At 50.2% G+C, this 25,008-nt stretch overlaps 1 protein-coding gene across 2 annotated transcripts in view; it reads left to right on the top strand.

The window, feature by feature from the left end:
- The window catches only part of LOC117356031 (cilia- and flagella-associated protein 20), an 87,149-nt gene extending 73,335 nt beyond the window's left edge, over positions 1–13,814 (top strand). The window contains exon 6 of one of the 2 annotated variants that reach the window (XM_033935280.1): positions 13,653–13,814. In XM_033935280.1, the coding sequence (XP_033791171.1) occupies positions 13,653–13,658 (6 nt within the window). In that variant the 3' untranslated portion in view covers positions 13,659–13,814. The remainder of the gene's footprint in view (positions 1–13,652) is intronic. The other variant, XM_033935281.1, reaches the window with a different exon arrangement.
- Positions 13,815–25,008: the final 11,194 nt, after the last annotated feature.

The raw sequence follows: 25,008 nt of genomic DNA, 5'->3' as shown, positions 1-25,008 counted from the left end.
TCCTTCTTCTTCGCACCATCTCCTCAACCATGCGTTTATTGCTTGTAGCTCGGTCTGCCTCTTCACGTCTGCCCTCGGTACTGGCAGAATCTCTGAGAATGCTATCTTCTGTGTCCTCAGCCTCAGTTTCTTTCCTAGGATCTTGAACTGTTCAGTTAGCGTAGTCCTGCTGTAATTTCTCCTGTTGACATCATTTGTTCCCACGTGGATTATCACTGCTGTCTCTTCTGTTTCTGCGCCATCCAGGATCCTCTCGATTCTGTCGGTAATGTCCTTCGTTCTTGCTCCTGGGAGACAGGTCACTAGTCGATCTTCTCTCCCTCCTGCTACGTGACTGTCCACTTCTCTCAGGATTGAGTCTCCCACAACGACTGCAGATTTCCCCTTCTTCAGCTTCCTCTCTGGTCTCAAGTCTGTATCCTCGGTGTGGTTCAGTACTTCTCTTCCGGGGTACCCGCCAGTCTTCGCCCTCTCTGCTTGCTCGAATCTTCCATGTGGTCCTTCATCCTTGGCGTCTGTGGGTTCCTGTCTTCCATCTGTTGGCCCCTGTCCTCCATCTTGTGTAGACGTAGCTTCCTCGCTCCAGCGCTGCTGATGGATCCTGCCCTTCTACCTGCCTGTAGGCCTCCTCGATGAACCTTTCGAGCTCCCTTACTTGCTCCTCGATGTGGCTTTCTCTTGCGGGGTCTTCAGTTGTCTTGAATGGTGCTTCTGAGATGTGGAGCCCCTCCAGCTCTTGAACTCTGCACTGCAGTCGACCAACTTCCTTCTTCAGGCTTTCCAGTTCCTGACACCAACTGCATATGTATGCCTGCCTTCCCGAGGGAAGGTAGTCATACATATGACACTCCGTGCAGTACACTGGGAAGCTCCTCCGGGTTCCTGCTGCTTCCATTTCTCTTTCTTCGCAGTCCACTAGATGCTCTCTTCCTTGTCTTATGTCTTTATGTGGGCGGGCGCTGTGCTCTCTCCTGTGCTTGGCTCTTTCCTGTCTACTTCTTCTGCCGCTTTTTGTCTTGGTGGGTCTGTTATTCCCCCTTGGGCCTCCTTCTTGTCCCTGGAGCCTGCTGCTTCTTTATCTTTTCCTGTCTTGTGTGTGTCTTATTGTGTGTTTTCTTCTTGTGTGTGCGCTCTCCTTACATGCGTGCTCGCTTCTTCCTTACCTGGTGTTCTGGAGTCCTTGGCTGTCTTTGCTCGACCCTTCTCAAGGCCCTTCACAAAGGCGCTCTCGCTCACCTTTGCCGTGCGCCGAACGGCCACAGGCCGTTGCCCCCCCTCCCCTCTTAAGGGGGAGTCCGGGCGCTGACTCGGCTGGTGACGCGGGTGGGTGGAGCTAACTCTCGCTACTGCCCGTTCCTCGCCGCTGCCCTCTTCCTCTCCCGGCTACCTCTCCTCTTCCTGGTCCAAGTCCGCTGCCGCTGCCCTCTCCTGCCACGCGGCTGCTTTTAAGCAACAATGCCAAATAAAGGGTTAATTTAGCATTGGAGAAGAATTAAAAACGGTGAAGAATGTTTAAGAGAAGGTGAAATTGATACATTGTGAACTTCAAGATACATAAGATGGACTAGTGAAGGAAGCTGAAGTAAAGCCGCTTAGTTTACCTCACTGGAGTGACTACGAGATGGCATTGTATTTTCCCAAACAGACAATATGTTTTATTGTAGTTATATAAAACTTACAAAATTACAGCAGCAAAGACATATCAGAAAGAATATTATATTGTCAGTTCAGAGCTCGTTTGGTTAACGCTACGACTGGTAGGAAGCCGATTTTATCTCTGTGTACCCGGGGCGGAGGGGTGGTGTCTTGGACTTCTGAGATCTCTGGGGTCTTATTTGATTTCTTTCGTCGGTTATATGAAGCTCCGGATGACGCTTCTTTGGATATGATATCGGACTATCTTCACTCTTCTGGGTTGCCTCGTTTGTCAGCGGCTGCGATTTCCTCTCTTAATAGTCCATTTAGGGCGGTTGAATTGGAGTCTGCTATTAAATCGCTCCGCTCTGACCGGGCTCCGGGCCCGGATGGGTTCTCGGGTGACTTCTATCGGCTCCTTTCTCCGACACTTTATGGACCTTTATTGGCTTATTTTGATGCAGCTACGGTCCATGGTTCTTTTCCACGTTTTGCAAATGAGGCCCTTATTACCTTACTCTTGAAGCCTGGTAAGGCTGCTGATTTGCCGGAATCTTATCGTCCCATTTCCTTGATCAATGTGGACCTTAAACTTTTTGCTCGTATGTTGGCTGATCGTCTTGCTCCTCATTTACCGCTGCTTATCCATGAGGATCAGGTAGGTTTTGTTCGAGGCCGACAGTCTGTCCATAATGTCCGCAAGCTACTTCTTGCTCTTGCTCAGTGTCAATCTTTCCGGATTCCGACCTTGTTTGTTAGCTTGGATGCTTCTAAGGCGTTTGATAGCATTCACTGGTCCTTCTTGTTTCGTACCTTGGAGTATGTGGGGCTCGGGGGGTTCTTTCTAGACGCTGTGCGTTCCCTCTATTCCAATCCCTTGGCATCATTGCTTGTTAATGGGACTTGTACTGACTCTTTCCCTATTCTTTGTGGAACCCGACAGGGATGCCCTCTCTCCCCTCTTTTGTTTCTTCTTTCTTTGGAACCGTTGTTATGCACTCTTAGGGGGTTCGCGGAGGTCCGAGGTCTCTCGGTCGGTGACTTCGAACTTAAGACTCTGGCGTACGCGGATGATATGTTTTTAATTCTTACCCGACCTGAAGATTCTCTCCCGGCGGCTCTGGATCTCATCTCTGAATTTGGTTTTTATTCAGGGCTGTCTCTTAACTTCGACAAATGCTTGGCCTTACCTTTTCCACCAGATTTACGTACTTCGTGGAGGGGTGTTTTCCCTCTTCGTTGGGCTGATTCTTCTTTGCGGTACTTGGGGGTTAATATTCCGCTAGACTTATCTAGTTTGTACCGGTTGAATGTAACCCCGTTGTTTCAGACGTTACAGAATAGGTTGCACCTTTGGGAGTCTCTTCCTTTCTCACTTTTGGGTCGAGTACACCTGTATAACATGCTTTTGGTCCCCTGTTGGCTTTATGTTTTTCAGGTCCTTCCCCTTTATTTGACGTTTCGTGACGAGCGCCGCTTGGAACGACTGGTCCAGAAATTTCTTTGGGCGGGGAAGAGGCCTCGCTTGCCTTATAAGCGGGCGGCGACTCTCTGGTATAGGGGTGGCTTGGGATTATTGAATCTTCGCTATTTGACAGTTGGTTGTGGCATGAGGCATATTAACGATCTCTTTAGGGGTACTTCAGCATTTACTAACTCGACTCTGGAACTTTCTTGCTTTTCTTCTACTCATTTCAGTGCCTATCTTCATTCTATTCCTTCTTTTGCACCTGAGTCTCTTTCTATGAAAGTATTGCATCGACCCTTAAGGAAGGTTTGGCGTTGGGTCTGTAAATTTCACACTCTTTCTTCTTCTGTCTCTCCCTTCCTTCCTATTCGTTTCAATGGTTCTTTCTTACCTGGGATTGATGGGCCGAGTTTTGCTCGGTGGGAAACAAAGGGCATTCATTATCTATTTCACTTGGTTACTGATGAAGGCGCCCCTAAAACTTTTGCTCAGTTACGAGCTGAATTTGATCTCCCTCCTACTGACTATTTTGCTTACATGCAAATCCATCATTACATCTCTTCCTTACCTTCTACTTCCTTGCAGGCCGCCTGTCATGAGACTTTGTCTACGGCCTTTACCCTTGGTTCTCAACAACCGGTCCCTCTCACGTTTCATCACCGCCACTTGAAGGATGAATGCCCTTTGTTTGACTATTCTAAGCTGCGTGATGCTTGGTCCTGTGATCTTGCTGTTGATTTGCCTTCTGATATCCTCCTTCAGGCTGTCCGTCGACTGCCCGCTTTTCGTAAATACACTACCTTTTGGGAGCAACATTTTAAATTGATTTTTCGTTTATATATTTCTCCTAAAAGGGCATATTTGGCTCACTTCCGTCCCCATGCAGCCTGCCTTCGTTGTCAGGCTCCGGAAGCCAGCTTAGGCCACATGTTTTGGACTTGTCCTCAGATACAACTTTTTTGGACTGCTATATTTGCTTTTGTGGAGACTATTTGGCGAGTTACTGTTCGCAGTTCCCCTTTGCTTTTATTTGGGACTGTTCCTCACTACTTTCTTCGTTCCAAAGGAGTTGCAGCTTTCCTCAAGTGGTCTATCCTGATTGCATTGAAATGTATCCTGTTAAAATGGCTTGAGGCTGAGGCTCCGGACTATTCCCTTTGGAGGAGCCGCATGATCGCTCTTTTGATGTGGGAGCGAAGGGATGTGACTGACTTGTCTTCTCGCCCAGGTCGTCTTTTCCAGACCACTTGGGAACCTTTCTGGAATACTTTGACCCCTCTGGCTCATAGCCGTATACTTAATTGAAGCTTTTGTTTGTACTTCCCCTTTTGTGACTCTTTTGTATAGTTTGTTATTCAGATTTTGTTGATTTGTGTTTCGAAGGAGGACCCAGGGGTGGGTATGGTGGGGAAGGGGGGTTGGGTGGGGATTTGGGGGGGAGGGTGGTTCTTGTGGGAAATATTTCAAAATTTTGAGCAGGTTCTGTATTTTGTGTTACTCTGTTGTGTTTTTGATTGCTCAATAAAATATATTTGACCATATTGTCAGTTCAGAATATGCAATGGAAAGTGCCGTACAGTGAGAGACTAGAGAAACTGGGCCTCTTCTCCCCTGAAAAGAGGAGACTGAGAGGGGACATGATCAATACATTCAAGATACTGAAGGCAATAGACTTAGTAGATAAAGACAGGTTGTTCACCCTCTCCAAGGTAGAGAGAACGAGAGGGCACTCTCTGAAGTTAAAAGGGGATAGATTCTGTACAAATGTAAGGAAGTTCTTCTTCACCCAGAGAGTGGTGGAAAACTGGAACCCTCTTCCGGAGGCTGTTATAGGGGAAAATACCCTCCAGGGAGTCAAGACAAAGTTAGACAAGCTCCTGCTGAACCGGAATGTAAGCAGGTAGGGCTGGTCTTAGGGCACTGGTTTTTGACCTGGGGGCCGCCACGTGAGTGGACTGCTGGGCACGATGGACCACTGGTCTGACCCAGCAGCGGCAATTCTTATGAGAATAGAACCTATGCCAATTATGCTGTGCACGGGGCTAGCAGGTCCCTGCCGGTATACCTGAGTCTCTCTCTAATGCTTCCTGTGACTGCATGGAGTTATGTACAGAAAAATTCTTTGTTCTAAGTTGCACATCCCCTAACTCTGGTCATGTACCACCCTATTCCCTATTGGTGCAAAAATGCTTACCTATCTATCCCACCCTCAGTCCACACCTCCATCATCCCTCCTCTCCGGGGGTGTGCAGGACAGGAACATTGGGTAACTTCTTGAACTTTCTTCATCTTCGCCTCCATGTCTGGAGTTCTTATCACCTCTTGGATGCTGACTTGTAGGTTTTACAGCACTGTAAGTCTTCAGGATGGCATCCTTGTAAACAGTCTTGTACAATAAATTGAAACAAAGATGCAAGAGTGGCATTCCAGCACCTGGCCAGGCCTAGTTCCCATGGCTCAAATCAAAGGCAGGCAGCAAATGTCCAACCTGTGTGTTAAAAGTTCTTTCTTGTCTTCACATGGGTATGTTGGCTCCCCTCTTCTCCCCCTCCTTCCTTCTGGGGGTTTTATGGATTTATGGTCTTCTGGATGCCTGGCATATGTTGAGCAGTCCTGAAGTGTCATACAGCACTGATAATGTCACAGCACAAACAATGGCCACAGGGCCTTGAAGAAGTGTCTTCTCAGCAGGGGATGGAGACAAGGGCTTTTGCAAAGGCCAGCAGGTTTAGCATTTCAAAAGGATACATGACTCTCACAGATAGCAATGCACAGGCTGCTACAGCTGGAGTGTGATAGAATTCTTCAGTTTAGCTTGTAAGAAAAGCTTTCTAGGTTGCTTAAAAGGAGAAATTAGGTTCTTACCTGCTAATTTTCTTTCTGTTAGCCTGTAGACTGGTATAGTCCTTATGAATGGGTTCTATACCTCACTGCTACCAGCAGGTGGAGACTGAGAATAAACTTGTATATCAGGATAGCTTCCCCTCTTGCAATCCAGTCTTCCTCAGTCTCCATTAGCAGGTGGTAAGACTAATTTGGCTCCCCTCTTAGTACTGTTGGAATTTTGTTATGGACTCCTGGGTTCCCCTTTTGTGCCAGATAGAGTTTGGACGGGTCCTGTTTGAGGATCTGTCCGACCTTGTGGGTGTTAAACTCGGCGGGTCTTGTGCTGGGTCACTCCCCCACCTCCCCATATTTTTGTAGAAGTGCTTCAGCTGGCAGCCTGGCCCCCTGGTTGGTCAGGCCTCCAGCTTTGTGAGCCGTGGAGTCTGTTCTAAGTTTAAAAAAAAAAAAAAATCCTGAAGTGTGCCAGTCTAAAGGACTCAATTCCCTTTAAAACTGCCATTTGTATTGTTTTTTTATCCCAGGACAAGCAGGTAGGTATTCTCACTAGTGGGTGACGTCATCCAACGGAGCCCCGATACGGACATCTCACAAGCATACTTGCTTGTAGAAACTTTTAGAAGTTTTGAGTTGCCCACACCGCGCATGCACAAGTGCCTTCCCGCCCGATGCCCGTGTCTCCTCAGTTCTTTCTCTTCCGCGGAGCTGAGAAGTTTGCCTTTGAACTCTCGGCGCAAAGTTCCCTTTTTGTGCCCGCGGGTTTGGGTTCTTTTGCTCATCCCTGTTGGCTCACGTTGTGTTGTGTTGTTTTTGGGAAAAAAAAAAAAAAATTTCGTTCGATCGGGCAGGTTGCGCAGCCGCGGCCCCGCGGCTTCAACCTTTGCGGCGGAGCTTTTTCGGCCTATGTCCCGGCCTGTTACCGGTTTTAAAAAGTGTGTCAAGTGCCTGCGCGCGATTTCGTTGACGGACCTGCATCGATGCTGTCTTCAGTGTCTCGGTCCGCAACATCTTCCGAAATCGTGCCGGCCTTGCTCCACGCTCACAGCACGTGCATTTAAGCGTCGCTGTATTTTGTGGGAGTCGCTGTTTGGCATGGAGGCGTCCCCAGTGCGGCCCTCTTCCCAGGGCGCCACGCCTTCGACTTCCGATTCTACAACTTCGGCCTTGAGTCTGCTCAAGCCTGCCTCGTTCACGCCGGCTTCCACCTCGACGCAGGCTGCGCTGTCTCTTCAGGTCAGTTAGCGCAGCCCCCTATCCCTCCAGTGGTGCTTAAGGTGCCCAAGGCCTCCAAATCCAAGCCCCCTGGTGGCCGGCTGACTGACGTCCGTGCAGGAGGTCCCATTTCTGATGTGGATCCCTCTTTGCTGGCGTCGTTTCATGCCTTGATGGAGCAGCGGTTTGTCAAGCTCTTGACCAAACATGGGCCGACGCTTCTCTCCAATATCCAGCCTGGGCACGCGGAAGCCTCCCGCAAGATCGAGCCGCCTCCGGTGCCTCCTCGGCGCACACTCTCATTGCTGGGAGCAGAGTCTCGGCGAGTGTCTGGTCTGGCTTCGGGGCATGTCTCGCAGGGAGCAGAGTCTTTGCCCATGCCACCCTTGGATCCGCTACCTTCATTTCATGGCTTGCCGAGACTCGAACCTTGGGGAGCGCCTCGGGGGACCTTGTTTCAGCCGTTGCTGCTTCGATCCACGGCCTCCAGTCCCATCTGCTCGGTGGCTACCTCGTCTGGGCGTCGCTCACCTCGTCGCTCGAGGCCTGCTTCTCGACGCAGCTCCGGTCTTCGATCAAGGCATTCATCGAGGCATGCCTCGCCTCGTCGGAAGCAACCTTTCCGGGAGTTTTCTCCGGAATACTCGCCCCCTCCTCCCATGCCAGAACTTGAAGACTGCAGGGGCTCGTTTTCTCCGTGCCGGTCCTCGACATCGGCGGACCAGGCTGCCTCATCGTCTTCGAGCCCGCCTTGTGGCCCGACTCTGGCGGACCAGTTGTCCTTCTCGTCCTTCCTGAGGCAGATGGCGGTGGATCTGGATATCACCCTGGATTCGGGTTCCAAGTTCTCGAAGGAGTACCTCAAGACGATGCATCTTCCTCAACCTCCTGCCGAGTCTCTGCGCCTGCCTCTGCACAAGCTTCTGGACCAGACTTTCATGCGGTGTTTCGAGACTCCTTACTCCATCCCGGCGGTCCCGGGGAAGTTGGATGCTCGCTACCGCACGGTGCACCATAAGGGCTTCGATGGGGCACAGCTTTCGCACCAGTCTCTATTGGTGGAATCCTCTCTGAAGCGGTCTCACCCCTCCCAGGTCTATGCTTCCACCCCTCCTGGCCGGGAGGGCAAAACCATGGACCGTTTTGGCAGGCGCATCTACCAGAACTCGATGATGGCTTCTCGAGTCCTCAATTACAGCTTTCATTTTGCCACCTACTTCGAGTTTTTCCTCTCCATCCTGCAAAAGTTTTTGCCCTATCTGGACTCTCAGGCTCGCTTCGAATACTCCGAGGTACTGGCATCGTTGTCCCAGCTAAGTCTGCAGATGATGCAGTCGTCTTACGACGCTTTCGAGCTCTCGGCCAGGGCGGCAGCCTGTTCGGTGGCCATGAGGCGCTTGGCATGGCTTCGCACCATCGATATGGACCCGAACCTCCAGGACAGACTGGCGAACGTTCCCTGTGCGGGGGCGGGCCTGTTCGACGAGTCCATTGAGGCAGCTACAGAGAAGTTATCCAAGCATGAAAAATCTTTTCAGTCCATCCTCCGCCAGAAGCCCAAGCCTGCCATCTCTCGTCCGCTCGTCCTCCTATGATTTATCAGCGACGCTACCCGCCGAAGCAGGCCCCCGCCATTCGGCCGCCAGTGAAGAGGCAGCATCAGCAGAAGCCCCAACAAAAGCCTCAACCTTCTGCTGTCCCCAAGGCTCCCCAGCCTTTTTGACTGTCTCGTAGGGAGCATAACTTCCACCGTTCTGCCCTCCCCGCTTTTTCCCATCGGAGGTCGTCTCCATCATTTTTACCATCGATGGACGATTATAACCACCGACCTCTGGGTCATTTTCATCGTAAGGGAGGGATACTCTCTTCAGTTCCATCATGTTCCTCCGGAACATCCTCCAAGAGAGTATCCTTCCAACTTAACCCAGACCGCCCTTCTTCTTCAGGAAGCTCAGGCTTTGCTCCGGCTTCGTGCCGTCGAGCTGGGTCCCTTTGGTCCCTGTGGACCAAAGGAACAGGGGGTTTTACTCCCGATACTTCCTTGTTCCGAAGAAGACGGGCGACCTGCGTCCTATTTTGGACCTCAGGGTGCTCAACAAATTCCTGGTCAGGGAGAAGTTTCGCATGTTGACCCTGGCTTCTCTCTATCCCCTCCTCAAGCAGAACGACTGGTTATGCTTCCTGGATCTCAAGGAGGCCTACACTCATATTCCCATCCATCCGGCCTCCCGTCAATACCTCAGATTTCGGGTGGGACATCCTCATCTTCAGTACAGAGTGCTTCCTTTCGGCCTGGCGTCATCTCCCAGGGTCTTCACCAAGTGCCTGGTTGTGGTGGCCGCAGCACTCTGGAACCATGGTTTGCAGGTGTTTCCCTACCTCGACGACTGGCTCATCAAGGATTCCACGTCTCAGGGGGTCATCCGGGCCACTCAGAGGACTGTCTGGTTTCTACAGAGTCTGGGATTCGAGATCAACTTTCCCAAATCCCATCTTCAACATTCACAGACTCTCCCCTTCATCGGAGCTGTTCAACTCAGAGCGTTCCTCCCTCCTCAGCGCCTGGCGGATCTTCTTCATCTTTGTCACTCGGTCTCTTCTCGCCCGTCCATCTCGGCGAGACACATGATGGTGCTCCTGGGCCACATGGCCTCTACGGTTCACGTGACTCCTTTTGCCAGACTTCACCTGCGGAATCCTCAGTGGACCCTGGCTTCCCAATGGTCGCAGATCTCCGACCCTCTGACTCGTCACATTCAGGTCACTCCTGCTCTGCTGCAGTCACTTCGCTGGTGGATGCTCTCTTCCAATCTGTCCAGAGGTTTGCTGTTTCACATGCCTACCCATCAGAAGGTCCTCACGACCGACTCCTCGACCTATGCTTGGGGGGCTCATCTGGACGGGCTCCGCACCCAGGGCTATTGGACGAGTGAGTATCGTCTGTGCCATATCAATCTCCTGGAACTCAGGGCGATTTTCAACGCTCTCATTGCTTTTCAGCATCTACTTCACGACATGGTGGTCCTCATTCGTATGGACAATCAGGTCGCCATGTATTATGTCAACAAGCAGGGAGGCACGGGATCGGCCTCCCTCTGTCAGGAAGCTCTGAAAGTTTGGGATTGGGCGATTCGCCACAACACCTTCCTCAAAGCTGTCTACATTCAGGGGGCGGACAATGCCTTGGCGGACAACTGGAGTCTTCTTCTCCAGCCTCACGAGTGGACTCTCCATTCCACGCCCCTTCATCAAATCTTCGTCCTGTGGGGGACGCCTCAGATAGACCTCTTTGCAGCTCCCCACAACTTCAAACTGCCCCAGTTCTGCTCCAGGATCTACACTCCTCATCGTCTCGAGGCAGATGCTTTTCTTCTGGACTGGGGGAATCTCTTTCTGTATGCGTTTCCTCTCATTCAAAAGACTCTGGTCAAGCTCAAGTCCGACAGGGCCACCATGATTCTGATTGCTCCTCGGTGGCCCAGGCAGCCTTGGTACTCCCTTCTTCTGCAACTCAGCTGCAGGGAGCCCTTCCTGCTGCCAGTGTTTCCGTCTCTACTTACGCAGTATCAGGGATCTCTGCTTCATCCCAACCTGCAGTCGCTACACCTGACAGCTTGGTTCCTCTCGGCGTAATTTCTCTTCAGTTTTCACCAGCTGTGCGGGATGTTTTGGAAGCTTCAAGGAAGCCTGCTACTAGACAATGCTATTCCCAGAAATGGACTAGATTCTCTACTTGGTGTTTTTCCCAGCGCAAGGAGCCTCAACATGCCTCCTTGTCCTCTGTTTTGGACTACCTTTTGCACCTGTCTCACTCTGGCCTCAAGTCTACATCGATCAGAGTTCATCTTAGTGCGATTGCTGCGTTTCACCAGCCTCTTCAGGGAAAACCTCTTTCTGCACATCCTGTGGTTTCCCGGTTCATGAAAGGACTTTTCTATGTTAATCCTCCCCTCAAACTGCCTCCAGTGGTTTGGGACCTCAATGTTGTCCTTTCTCAACTTATGAAGCCTCCATTTGAACCTCTTAACAAGGCTCCTCTGAAATTTCTCACTTGGAAAGTGGTGCTTCTCATTGGCCTCACTTCTGCCCGTCGAGTGAGTGAACTTCAAGCATTGGTTGCGGATCCGCCCTTTATTGTGTTTCATCATGACAAGGTGGTCCTTCGCACTCATCCCAAATTCCTCCCCAAGGTGGTCTCGGAATTTCATCTGAATCAATCCATTGTTCTTCCTGTATTTTTTCCGAAGCCACATTCTCATCCTGGAGAATCTGCTCTTCACACTCTGGACTGTAAGCGTGCTTTGGCTTTCTACCTGTAACGCACCAAGCCTCACAGAACTGCTCCTCAACTTTTCGTCTCCTTCGATCCGAACAAGTTGGGGCACCCTATCTCTAAGCGTACCATCTCCAACTGGATGGCGACTTGTATCTCTTTCTGCTATCCAGCCTGGATTACCCCTTCACAGTAAAGTCACAGCCCATAAGGTCAGAGCAATGGCAGCCTCTGTCGCTTTCCTCAGATCGACACCGATTGAGGAGATTTGTAAAGCTGCCACTTGGTCCTCGGTTCATACCTTCACCTCTCACTATTGTCTGGATACTTTCTCCAGACGGGTTGGACAGTTTGGCCAAACAGTGTTACAGAATTTATTCTCCTAAGTTGCCAACTCTCCCTCCATCCCATTGTGGTTAGCTTGGAGGTCACCCACTAGTGAGAATACCTGCCTGCTTGTCCTGGGATAAAGCAATGTTACTTACCGTAACAGTTGTTATCCAGGGACAGCAGGCAGCTATTCTCACGTCCCACCCACCTCCCCTGGGTTGGCTTCTCTGCTAGCTATCTGAACTGAGGAGACACGCCCGATGCATTGGGCGGGAAGGCACTCGCGCATGCGCGGTGTGGGCAACTCGAAACTTCTAAAAGTTTATACAAGCAAGTATGCTTGTGAGATGTCCGCATCGGGGCTCCGTTGGATGACGTCACTCACTAGTGAGAATAGCTGCCTGCTGTCCCAGGATAACAACTGTTACGGTAAGTAACATTGCTTTCTCATCTAACCAGCACTTTTATTACACCTAGGGCAATGAGCACTTTTAATTGGAAAAAAATGCTCATTGTGCTCCAGACGCGAGGTACTCACAGCCAGCCTGTGCAAGTGTTGTGCAGGCCGGAGTGGTGGGGAAGTCTCATTGGAAGTGGTTGCCGGCGGCCAGGGCACCCCGCCGCATGTACCTCGCGAAGGATTCCCTTATTGCCAGAGCAGGTGAGGATTCCCTTTTCGTGTCAGTCAGTTCCTCGGCCTCAGCGTTAGGAAAGTCCCAGGCTTTTCAGACACAACAGGCCGCAGGCTGGTAGCAGTGAGGTATATAACCCATTTGTAAGGACTATACCAGTCTACCAGGGCCTTGAAGAAGTGTCTTCGCAGTAGGGGATGAAGACAAGGGCTTTTGCAAAGGCCAGCAGGTTTAACATTTCAAAAGGATACATGACTCTCGCAGAAAACAAGATACAGGCTGCTACAGCTGGTGTGTGAAAGAATTCTTCAGTTTAGCTTGTAAGAAAGGCTTTCAGGTTGCTAAAAAAAATGTAGTTTAAAAGTGTCCCACACAGGTTTTCGACATCAAAGCCTACCACGATCATCATTTTAGTTTGGGCAAGATTTAATGCGAGTTGGTTATTAGCCATCCATTTTTGAATCTTTTGCGAGCAAGACTTGGTTTTAGAAAGAACATCATCAACACTATCCATGAAATGAAAGAAAAGAAGATGATGGCATATAGTCTATAACGCACGTCCGCCAAGGCTGCATAGAGAGGGCTTTTTCAACGGCCCCCTTGATGCAATTGATGAGGAGGTGAGAGGTGATGAACTATGGCTCTTTCTTTCAAAGAGGCTGGAGGACAGAAACTGAAGACCTTGTGTGGGGTGGGGTTTACTGTGCTGAGCATTAATTCTGGCTGAGTATGCAGTAGAGATGAAATGAATGTGGCTGAGTTTTGCTTTTCTCCCTATACCTTCTTGGCTTGCCCAATTTCAACTGCATAACGTTCTGACCAAGCAGGTTTTTGAATATCTACCCGATAGGTGTATTGGGGACGGTAATGAAAGGGTTAGTATGTGGGGTGGAAATATGTTAGACATGGATCTCGCAAGTTTAACTGCTAAAAGATTGCACCAAGGCTGACTAGCAGAGCAGTTCACAATAAGGCGCATTTGCAAGAATTCTAGTTGCTGCCCATGGTACCGTATACCTCTACCATGCTGTCAGCTGACCTCCACTTTTCTCAGCAGCTTGGCCGCTGGTTGCGGAGACAGCATGACAAAACTGAGGTCTTTGACCAGGAACTGCTGCTACTGTTCTAAGGCAAATTGTGCACCTCTCCATTCTACCAGCCCCAAGAAAGATCATAGTCACTTTGCATTTAGAAGAATAATGCTATGCCTGTACCGTCGTCCCTAATCAGTTTCTGATTTTGTGCTCCTCTTTTCCAGCAGTAAGAGACCGCTATGACTGCCATCAGATGTCAGTGATTCCTGTAAAGAACTGCTCTGTACTGACTTTAAGGACAGCTGTCTCTGCACATTCCAATTCCAAAATTGTGGAGAGTGTATTTCCTTCCTTTGTTTTTGTAATAAATCTTCCATCCTCTTGTGTTCATTGTGTGCCTTGGATTTTGGATATGATGTATAAGTTGACAGCTGGGGGTAAAAACCTTGCAAAACAGAACCTGGATGGTTGCTGCCGGAAGGAGCAGTACTTGTAAAGAGTCCTGGGACCTGAAAGCTATTTCTTTACATCCTCAGCTGCAGTCTTATCTGGGAAAAGTTCCTCTCTGAATCAGAAAGTATTGTAATGTGAAAAAGATTTTGGCCATATCACCGGAATGGTTTCTGATCTTTAGACAAAGGGAACTGGATTAAACACAACTCAGTTTTTACATCATGAAGGTTAAAGTTATCCATCCCAACACCCATATCATAAAAAAAACCCAATTGAAAGCACTTACTAGTTTGTGTTCAATCAGCTGAATCTAATTATCAGCTAGGCTTGATTGCAACTCCCTGAGCTTATGGATAAATCACTCAACCCTATTGCCTCAGCTATAAACTCTCCCTTTTTACTAAGCCGTGGTAGAGGTTTCAAAAATTCTATGAGCGTCAAGAGCATTTAGTGATCCATGCTATGGAAAAACCCTCAAGTGTGGCTTAGTAAAAGAAGGCCTCAGACTGTGAGCTTCCAGGGACAGAGAAATACTTACTGTACCTTGAGTAGCACTTGGGCATGTAAGTGCCATAAAACAAAATGAGGAAAATGTGTGTATTTCCAATTCCTTTTTGCAGGCTCCCCATTTTATTCCATACTAGTCTTTAAGCCCGTTACATTAACAGGTGCTAGAGTAGATGTCTGTCTGGTTTTTTTTTTCTTTGTCTCTCTCTCCTTGCACGCTGCCTGTCTGTCTGTAATTTTTTTCTGTCTGTGTCTCTCCCTATGTCCTTAGTGCCCTCAGTACCTCCTACCTATGTCCATAATGCCCCCAGTCCCTCCTTCCCATGTCCTTAGTGCCCCCAGTGCCTCTGTCCTGCTTAGTGCCCCAGTGCCTCCTTCCTATGTCTCCATCATTATGTTCCAGACTTTGCCCCCCCCCCCCATGATACCAGCTTGCCTGCCTGCCTCCCATCCCCCTGAGCAGCATGTTTCCATTTAACCCCCCCCCCGATGCCTGCCTGCCTCCCAGCCCCCTGAGCAGCATGTATCCATTTAACCCCCCCCCCCCCTACGCCAACCCTACCTGGCACACCCAAAACCCCCGTTGACCCTCCCAGCCAACCCTCCCACTGCGAGACGAACACAAACCTCCTGGCTCCAGGAGTGTCCAAGAGCAGATGGAAAGAGACAAGGGGAATTGCAAGTGATCAACGCCTGGATGAGACGATGGTGCGAAGACGAGGGCTTCGACTTCGTGCGAAACTGGACGGCGTTCTGGGGAAAAAGCAAGTACTACAGAAGGGATGGACTACACCTCAACAAGGAAGGAGCAAGAGTTTTGGCAGGCAACATGAAGAAAGCAATAGAGAAGGCTTTAAACTGAAGGACAGGGGAAAGCCGACAGTCGACGACCGGTCGATGGTACGGACAACAGGATGCCCTGACGTAGGAACAAAGGACTACTACTCATACACAAGAGAGGTCAACCTCACAGCCAACAAAGGAGAACAAGCAGGAAAGGACAACCCAGACACAGGAGGGGATGACCACACAACAAACATGGGAGATAACACAGGAGCAGTAAAGGATATCGTAAAGGAAACTGTAAGGACAACCAAGAGTAGAAAGTCCAAAAAGGTAACACGAAGGGAACTTAAATGCATGTATACAAATGCTAGAAGTCTAGGAAACAAAATGGGAGAACTAGAGACGATAGCAAGACATGAGAACATGGATATCATTGGCATAACAGAAACATGGTGGAATGAAGAAAACAAATGGGACACCGTACTGCAGGGATACAAACTATATAGAAGAGATCGAGTAGGGCAGAAGGGTGGAGGTATTGCCCTATATGTTCAGGAAGGAATAAAATCTGTTGAAGTGGCTACAACGGAAACAAAAGAGAAGCTAGAGTCCCTCTGGGTCAAGATTCCTGGCCAAAACAGCGCAGACATGAAAATTGGCCTTTATTATCGTCCCCCAGGACAGGCGGAGGAAACTGATTCAGAAATGATAGAGGAAATCAAACAAGAAAGCAAAACGGGCAATATAATAATATTGGGAGACTTCAATTTCCCGAGGATAGACTGGAAACTAGGAACCTCCAACTGCGGCAAGGAGGCCAAGTTCTTGGAGGTGCTAGGGGATTGCTTCCTGGAACAATTGGTAAAGGAGCCGACAAGAGACAACGCCACCCTGGACTTGGTACTAAATGGCCTCACGGGACCGACAAAAGAAGTAGAAGTTACGGTACCGCTGGGGACGAGCGATCACAATGTGATCAACTTTAAGCTTGACATCGGGAATAGAAAACGTGCCAAAACCTTAACCAAAACCTTTAATTTTAAAAAGGGCAAATACGATCGCATGAGAGCCATGGTGAAACAACGACTCAAGAAAAAGGTGGACAAACTTGAAACGGTAGACCAGGCATGGTCCCTACTGAAAAATACTATCTCAGAAGCACAAAATCTCCACATTCCAAGGATCTCCAAAGAGGGGAGAACAAAAGGTAAGGGAGAACCGGCATGGCTTACCAGACAGGTGAGGGTAGCCATAAAAGAAAAGAAGGACTCTTTCAAAAAATGGAAACACATGAAAACAACCGAAGCATGGAAAATACATAAAGATGATCAAAAGAAATGTCACAAGGCGGTGAGGGAGGCCAAAAAGGACTATGAGGAAAAAATAGCGCAAGAAGCCAAAAACTTCAAACCCTTCTTTAGATACGTGAAAGGGAAAAAAACCCGCAAAAGAGGCGGTGGGACCCCTGGACGACCAGGGAAGGAAAGGGTACATCAAGGAAGATAAACAAATTGCTGACAAACTAAATTCCTTCTTTGCGTCCGTCTTTACGGAGGAGGATACCGCTAAAATACCAGAAGCAGTGAAAGTGTTTAGTGGAGTAATAGAAGACAGCCTCACCACAGTTGAAGTGGAGTTGGACCAGATATACTACCAGATCGACAAACTTAAAAGTGACAAATCCCCTGGACCGGATGGAATTCACCCGAGAGTTTTAAAGGAATTGAAGGTTGAAATCGGAGAGCTATTGCAGAAACTTGCCAATCTGACAATCAGAACTGGACAGATACCAGAAGACTGGAAGATAGCGAATGTCACGCCAATTTTCAAAAAAGGATCGAGAGGGGAACCGGGCAACTACAGACCTGTGAGTCTTACGTCTGTCCCTGGAAAGATGGTTGAAGCACTGATCAAGGATAGCATAGTCCGGCACCTAGATACACACGACTTGATGAAACCCAGTCAACATGGGTTCAGGAAAGGGAAATCATGTTTGACGAATTTACTTCAATTTTTCGAGACCGTGAACAAGCAAATTGATAGTGGAATGCCGGTGGACATAATATATTTGGACTTCCAGAAAGCATTCGACAAAGTTCCACATGAAAGGCTTCTCAGGAAACTACAAAGCCATGGAATAGAGGGAGATATACAAAGGTGGATAGGCAAATGGTTGGAAAGCAGAAAGCAGAGAGTGGGCATAAATGGAAAGTTCTCAGACTGGGAGAAAGTGACTAGTGGTGTGCCCCAGGGCTCCGTGCTTGGGCCGATCCTATTTAATATTTATATCAATGACCTGGAAGACGGAATATCCAGTGAGATCATTAAGTTTGCAGACGACACAAAGCTATGCCGGGCAATCAGATCGCAGGAGGATAGCGAGGAACTCCAGAGCGACTTGTATCAGTTAGAGAAATGGGCAGATCAATGGCAGATGAAGTTCAACGTGGAGAAATGCAAAGTAATGCATTTAGGTAGTAAGAATAAGGAATACGAGTATAGAATGTCAGGCGCAACTCTGGGTAAGAGCGAACAAGAAAAGGACCTGGGTGTACTGATAGATAGGACCCTGAAGCCGTCGGCACAATGCGCGGCAGCGGCAAAGAAAGCAAACAGAATGTTAGGCATGATAAAGAAAGGAATCACGAGTAGATCGGAGAAAGTCATAATACCGCTTTATAGAGCAATGGTCAGACCACACTTGGAATACTGTGTCCAACATTGGTCTCCCAACCTAAAGAAGGATATAAAACTGTTAGAGAGGGTGCAGAGACGAGCAACGAAGTTAATAAGAGGTATGGAGAACTTGGAATATGAGGAACGACTCAAGAAACTAGGACTGTTCTCCCTTGAGAAGAGAAGGCTGCGAGGGGACATGATCGAGACGTTCAAAATGCTGAAAGGCATCGATAAAATAGAGCAGGAAAATAAATTATTTACATTGTCCAACACGACACGGACAAGAGGACATGGTTTGAAGCTAAGGGGGGACAAGTCCAGGACAAATGTCAGGAAGTTCTGTTTTACGCAGCGAGTGGTAGACGCCTGGAATGCTCTCCCAAAGGAGGTTATCAAGGAATCCACTGTGCTGGGATTCAAAGGCAAATTAGATGCACATCTCCTTATGAGAGGCATAGAGGGATATGGGTGACTAAAACTACATCAGGTGTATACCTGACTGGGCCTCCGCGTGTGCGGATCGCCGGACTTGATGGACCATGGGTCTGATCCGGAGATGGCAGTTCTTATGTTCTTATGTTCTTATGTTCGCTGCTTCGCAGCCTTCTACTGCCCTAATTTCCTCTGCCGCGTCTCTGATGATGTCATCAGGGATGCGGAAGAGGAAATTAGGCCAGTAGAAGGACGCAAAGCAGCGTGTTTACTGTGCCTTGGACGCTGCTGGAGCCAGGAGGTTTGTGTTCGTCTAGCGGTGGGAAGGTTGGCTGGGAGGGTCAGCAGGGGGGGGTGGGGAGTCATGACGTGTTACCTGCTGCCGGTCCTCAGAATAGAACAACGTGCGCATGCTACTCTTATCCCAGGACAAGCAGGCAGGTATTCTCACTAGTGGGTGATGTCATCAGACAGAGCCCCGGTACGGACGTCTCACAAGCACGTGTTGCTTGTAGAAACTTAAAAGTTTCTAGATGCCCGCACCGCGCATGCGCCGGTGCCTTCCCGCCCAGAGATCCGGGCGTGTCTCCTCAGTTCTTTTCTTTCCGCGGAGCTGAGAAGTTCAACTTCATCATGCGCTAGCTGAATTCAGTTAAATTTGCCTTCCTTGTCCGCGTTTTCGCTTTCTTTTAATTACAATTAACAGTACATTTCTTTTTCAGTTAAAAAAAAAAAAAAAGAAGATTATTTCCTCCGGCGGGTCGAACGGGCCAGCCACGTGGCTCAGGCCTACAGGCTTCGACCTCGCGGCGGAGATTTTCCGGGCTATGTCCCGGCCAATCACCGGGTTTAAAAAGTGCAGCAAGTGCCAACGCGCGATTTCACTCACGGACCCTCACAGACGCTGTTTGCAGTGTTTGGGTCCTGACCACATTCCGAAATCGTGCAGGCCTTGCTCTACCCTTACGGCACGCTCATTCAAACGGCGTTGCCTATTGTGGGAATCGATGTTCAAGATGGACGCAGCTAAGGATCCTTCAGCCTCCACTTCATCTGATACCTCCCCGGTTCGGGCGAAACCGGTATCGACCCCTCCTGCATCGAGTGTGGTGAAACCGGCATCGTTCATCCCGACAACATCCACGAGCTCGACGTCGGTGCCTGCCCCGGTCTCCTCGGTTCAGGTACCTCTTCCTTCCACAGTACCACCAGTGGTCATCAAAGTGCCGAAAGCTACTAAGCAGAAGCACTCGACCTCGAAGGAACGCGATGACCGTGCAGGAGGACCCCCTTTCGGTGCGGATCCCTCCTTATCGGCTTCGCTACGGTCCATGCTGGAAGCTCAATTCGTTGAGCTCACGCAGACCATCGGACCCGGGCTCATCGCTGCCATACAGGGTGACCTCCCGGTACCGGTCCAAAGGGGCGGTCCGCCCCCTCCCCCTCCTCCACGCCGTTCGACCTCGAAAACCGACGAGGACGAACGGGGGAGGGCGGCGATACCCATGCGGCAAGCCTCGCTTACCGATATGCCGCCATTAGAGCCCATTACGCCTCCGCGCCAACATGGGACCAGACCTCCGATCGATACTCAAAGCCCTGGGCATAGTCAGGAAGAGTTCTTCCTCACTCCTTACCAGACTTGGGTAGCATCGCAAGAATCCGCATCGCAACCCCAGTTGCGATCCACTGCTTCCAGCCCTATCCACCACTTGGGGGCCTCGGGAGACCATGTGATGCACAGACGATCCCGATCCCCGTCCCGCCACCGAGACGGGCACCGATCAAGACACTCATCTTGGCACTCTTCACGCCATTCGGAGGTGTCACCGCAGAAAAAACTGCAACGTATGGGATACTCCTCATCAGAGGTGTCCCCTCCGGAGGGACCGGAGTACGAGGAGACACCCGTACCCGATTCTCCTTGCCACTCCCCGATGTCCATGGACCCGGAGGCCTCTTCCTCCTCCAGCCCGTCTCACAGACCGACGCTGGCGGATCAATTGTCTTTCTCATCATTCCTCCGACAAATGGCGGATGATCTGGATGTGACCCTGGACACGGGCTCCCGATACTCCAAAGAGTATCTGGACACCATGCATTTACCTAACCCTCCAAGGGAGTCGCTTCGGCTCCCTCTGCATAAATTGCTGGATCAGAACTTCATGCAGTGTTTCGAAACACCGTACTCCATACCGGCGATTCCCAGCAAACTCGATGCTCGATACCGCATCGTGCACCATAAAGGGTTTGAGGGCCCTCAACTCTCCCACCAATCCCTACTGGTCGAGTCCTCTCTTAAACGTTCTCATCCCTCTCAGGTCTACGCCTCTGTACCGCCGGGCCGAGAGGGGAGAACGATGGACAAATTTGGTAGAAAATTCTATCAAAACTCCATGATGGCGTCACGGGTGCTGAACTACAATTTCTTTTTCTCTTCCTATCTGGAGTTCTTCTTGCCGGTGCTCCGCAAGTTCACTCCGTTCATAGACACCCAAGCTCGATTCGAGTTCGAGGAAGTGGTAGCCTCCCTCTCCCAATTACGCCTCCAGCTGATGCAATCCTCCTTCGATGCATTCGAACTCTCGGCACGTGCTGCCGCAAGCGCGGTAGCCATGCGTCGCCTGGCATGGCTCCGTACAATCGATATGGATCCCAACCTCCAGGACAGACTCGCCAACGTACCATGTGCGGGAGCTGACCTGTTCGATGAGTCTATCGAAACTGTTACCAAGAAGCTGTCGGATCACGAAAAATCTTTTCAATCCATCCTGCGGCCCAAACCCAAACCTCAACAGTCTCGACCTTCCAGGCCACCCCTGATTTACCAGCGGCGTTACATGCCCAGACAAACGCCCGCTGCGAGACAACCTGCGAAGAGACAACCTCCCCAGAAGTCTCAGCAAAAACCTCAGCCACCGGCTGCACCTAAGGCTCCCCAGCCCTTTTGACTCCCCTCCTGGGAGCATAACCGACACCGTTCTGCACCCCTCAGCCTCTCCCATAGGGAGCCGCCTCCATCTTTTTTACCATCGATGGGAGGCCATAACCACGGACCTATGGGTCCTTACCATCATAAGAGAAGGATACTCTCTGCACTTCCATCGGGTCCCCCCGGACCATCCTCCAAGGGAGTATCCTTCAAGCTCGACACAGACCGCCCTTCTTCTTCAGGAAGTCCAAACCTTACTTCAGCTTCGGGCTGTCGAGCCGGTCCCGTCAGACCAATTGAACCGAGGGTTTTACTCCCGGTACTTCCTTGTCCCGAAGAAAACGGGCGACCTGCGACCCATTTTAGACCTTCGGGCCCTCAACAAGTTTCTGGTCAAAGAGAAGTTTCGCATGCTGACTTTGGCTTCTCTATACCCCCTCCTCGAGCAGAACGACTGGTTATGCTCCCTGGATCTCAAGGAGGCCTACACTCACATCCCCATTCACCCGGCCTCCCGAAAGTTCCTCAGATTTCGGGTGGGAAATCTGCACCTACAGTATCGAGTGCTACCATTCGGCCTCTCTTCGTCCCCCAGAGTCTTCACAAAGTGCCTGGTGGTAGTGGCCGCGGCACTCCGGGACAGGGGTCTACAGGTGTTCCCATACCTCGACGACTGGCTCATCAAGGCCCCGTCAGCCCCAGAGGTCACTTCGGCGGTCTTGGCTACAGCCTACTTCCTCCAGAATTTGGGCTTCGAGATCAACTTTTCCAAGTCTCATCTACAACCCACCCAGTCCCTCCCCTTCATCGGAGCGGTCCTGGACACCACTCGACTCTGAGCATTCCTGCCTCTGCAACGCATGGAGTCTCTTCTTCATCTCTGCCAGTCGGTGTCTACTCGCCAAACCCTACCGGCGAGACAACTGATGGTGCTCCTGGGCCATATGGCCTCCACAGTACATGTGACACCCTTTGCCAGACTCCATCTCAGGATCCCCCAGTGGACCCTGGCATCACAGTGGAATCAGACGTCCGATCCACTAACCAAACACATCGTAGTCACACCTGCTCTTCGGCAGTCTCTACTTTGGTGGATGACCTCTTCGAATCTATCCAGAGGTTTGCTGTTGCACTCTCCCCCCCATCAGAAAGTTCTCACAACCGATTCGTCGAACTATGCATGGGGGACCCACCTGGATGGTCTCCGCACCCAAGGATTCTGGACCAGTGCGGAAAGGCTACATCAAATCAATCTACTGGAGCTCAGAGCCATCTTCAATGCGCTCCAAGCTTTCCAACACCTACTTCACGACATGGTGATCCTCATTCGCACAGACAATCAAGCCGCCATGTATTATATCAACAAGCAAGGAGGCACGGGCTCGGCCCTCCTTTGCCAGGAAGCTCTACGAGTCTGGGACTGGGCGATACGCCACAACGCCTTCCTCAGAGCTGTCTACATTCAGGGGGAGAACAACGTCTTAGCAGACAAACTAAGTCGTCTGCTACAACCGCACGAATGGACTCTCCATTCCAGCCCCCTTCACCAAATCTTCACACAGTGGGGGACGCCTCAGATAGACCTCTTTGCGGCTCCCCACAACTCCAAACTGCCTCAGTTTTGCTCCAGGATCTACACTCCTCATCGCCTCGAGGCAGATGCTTTTCTACTGAACTGGGGGAAACGATTTCTATATGCGTTCCCACCATTCCCGCTGATCCAGAAGACTCTGGTCAAGCTGAAACTCGAACAGGCCACCATGATTCTAATAGCTCCTCGGTGGCCCAGACAACCTTGGTTCTCCCTCCTACTTCAACTCAGCAGCAGGGAACCAGTACCACTTCCAGTGTTTCCTTCACTACTTACTCAACATCAAGGATCACTGCTTCATCCCAACCTGCAGTCTCTCCACCTGACAGCTTGGTTCCTCTCAACGTAACCCCTCACCAATTCTCACAAGAAGTGAGGGAGGTCTTGGAGGCTTCCAGGAAGCCCGCCACTCGACAATGCTACTCCCAGAAATGGACTAGATTCTCCTCATGGTGTGTTTCTAAATCAAAGGAACCTCAGCGAGCTTCCTTATCCTCCGTGCTGGACTATCTCCTACACCTATCTCAATCTGGGCTCAAGTCTACATCCATACGAGTCCACCTGAGCGCTATTGCGGCGTTCCACCAGCCCCTACAAGGGAAACCCCTCTCGGCCCATCCGGTGGTCGCCAGATTTATGAAAGGACTCTTCCATGTTAACCCTCCTCTCAAACCACCCCCAGTAGTTTGGGACCTCAATGTAGTCCTTTCCCGTCTCATGAAGCCCCCGTTTGAACCACTCAACAGGGCCCCTCTTAAGTATCTCACCTGGAAAGTGCTTTTTCTTGTAGCCCTTACGTCCGCTCGCAGAGTCAGCGAACTCCAGGCATTGATGGCGGATCCACCATTCACATTATTCCATCATGACAAGGTGGTCCTCCGCACTCACCCGAAATTCCTGCCTAAGGTGGTCTCCGAATTTCATCTCAACCAATCCATTGTACTTCCAGTATTCTTTCCTAAGCCCCATTCTCACCACGGAGAATCGGCCCTTCACACTCTAGACTGTAAACGTGCTTTGGCTTTCTACCTGGATCGCACCAAGCCACACAGAACCACTCCTCAACTTTTTGTCTCCTTCGACCCTAATAAGTTGGGAAGACCCGTATCAAAGCGCACCATCTCTAATTGGATGGCGGCTTGTATCTCTTTCTGCTATGCCCAGGCTGGATTATCACTTCCTTGTAAGGTCACAGCCCATAAGGTCAGAGCAATGGCAGCCTCAGTAGCATTCCTCAGATCAACACCAATCGAGGAGATTTGTAAGGCTGCCACCTGGTCCTCGGTTCACACATTCACCTCACATTATTGTCTGGATACTCTCTCCAGACGGAATGGACAGTTTGGCCAAACAGTATTGAAAAATTTATTCTCTTAAGTCGCCAACTCCCCCTCCATCCCACTGAGGTTAGCTTGGAGGTCACCCACTAGTGAGAATACCTGCCTGCTTGTCCTGGGATAAAGCAATGTTACTTACCGTAACAGTTGTTATCCAGGGACAGCAGGCAGCTATTCTCACGTCCCACCCACCTCCCCTGGGTTGGCTTCTCAGGCTAGCTACCTGAACTGAGGAGACACGCCCGGATCTCCGGGCGGGAAGGCACCGGCGCATGCGCGGTGCGGGCATCTAGAAACTTTTAAGTTTCTACAAGCAACACGTGCTTGTGAGACGTCCGTACCGGGGCTCTGTCTGATGACATCACCCACTAGTGAGAATAGCTGCCTGCTGTCCCTGGATAACAACTGTTACGGTAAGTAACATTGCTTTACCTGCCACAGTCCGACAGATCAGGGAACACAGGGTAAGAGTGCGCATGCGCGCTTAGCGTTTTATCATATAGGATGATCATGTCTTTTGGTGAGTTGCATGGAAGTGTTCATCATACGTTGCTACAACAAGATAGGACTTTTCCTATTTTCTTCACACAGCTTGAAAAAATGTTAGCAACTGTGTTGCATGGCCAGCCCTAACTCTCAATTTGTGATACTAAGCCCACATTGTCCTTCAGCGTTACTTGGGCTCAAGCATCAACACAAACTTAGCAAAGAAGGCATATGGTCTCCACTTAATCAGCAACAATGGTTACCTCTGTGAGCTCCTTTTCTGTGCTTCCCATTCTTTGAGACTGCATTTTGGCTGCTCAGTGGTCAACTCCTTCAAGCAGATTCACTTATGACAGGCTAAGCATTTAGGGAGCAGA

The sequence above is a fragment of the Geotrypetes seraphini genome, chromosome 2, assembly GCF_902459505.1.
Source record: "Geotrypetes seraphini chromosome 2, aGeoSer1.1, whole genome shotgun sequence".
NCBI classification, from domain to species: Eukaryota; Metazoa; Chordata; class Amphibia; order Gymnophiona; family Dermophiidae; genus Geotrypetes; species Geotrypetes seraphini.
This window is presented reverse-complemented; position numbering and strand designations above follow the sequence as displayed.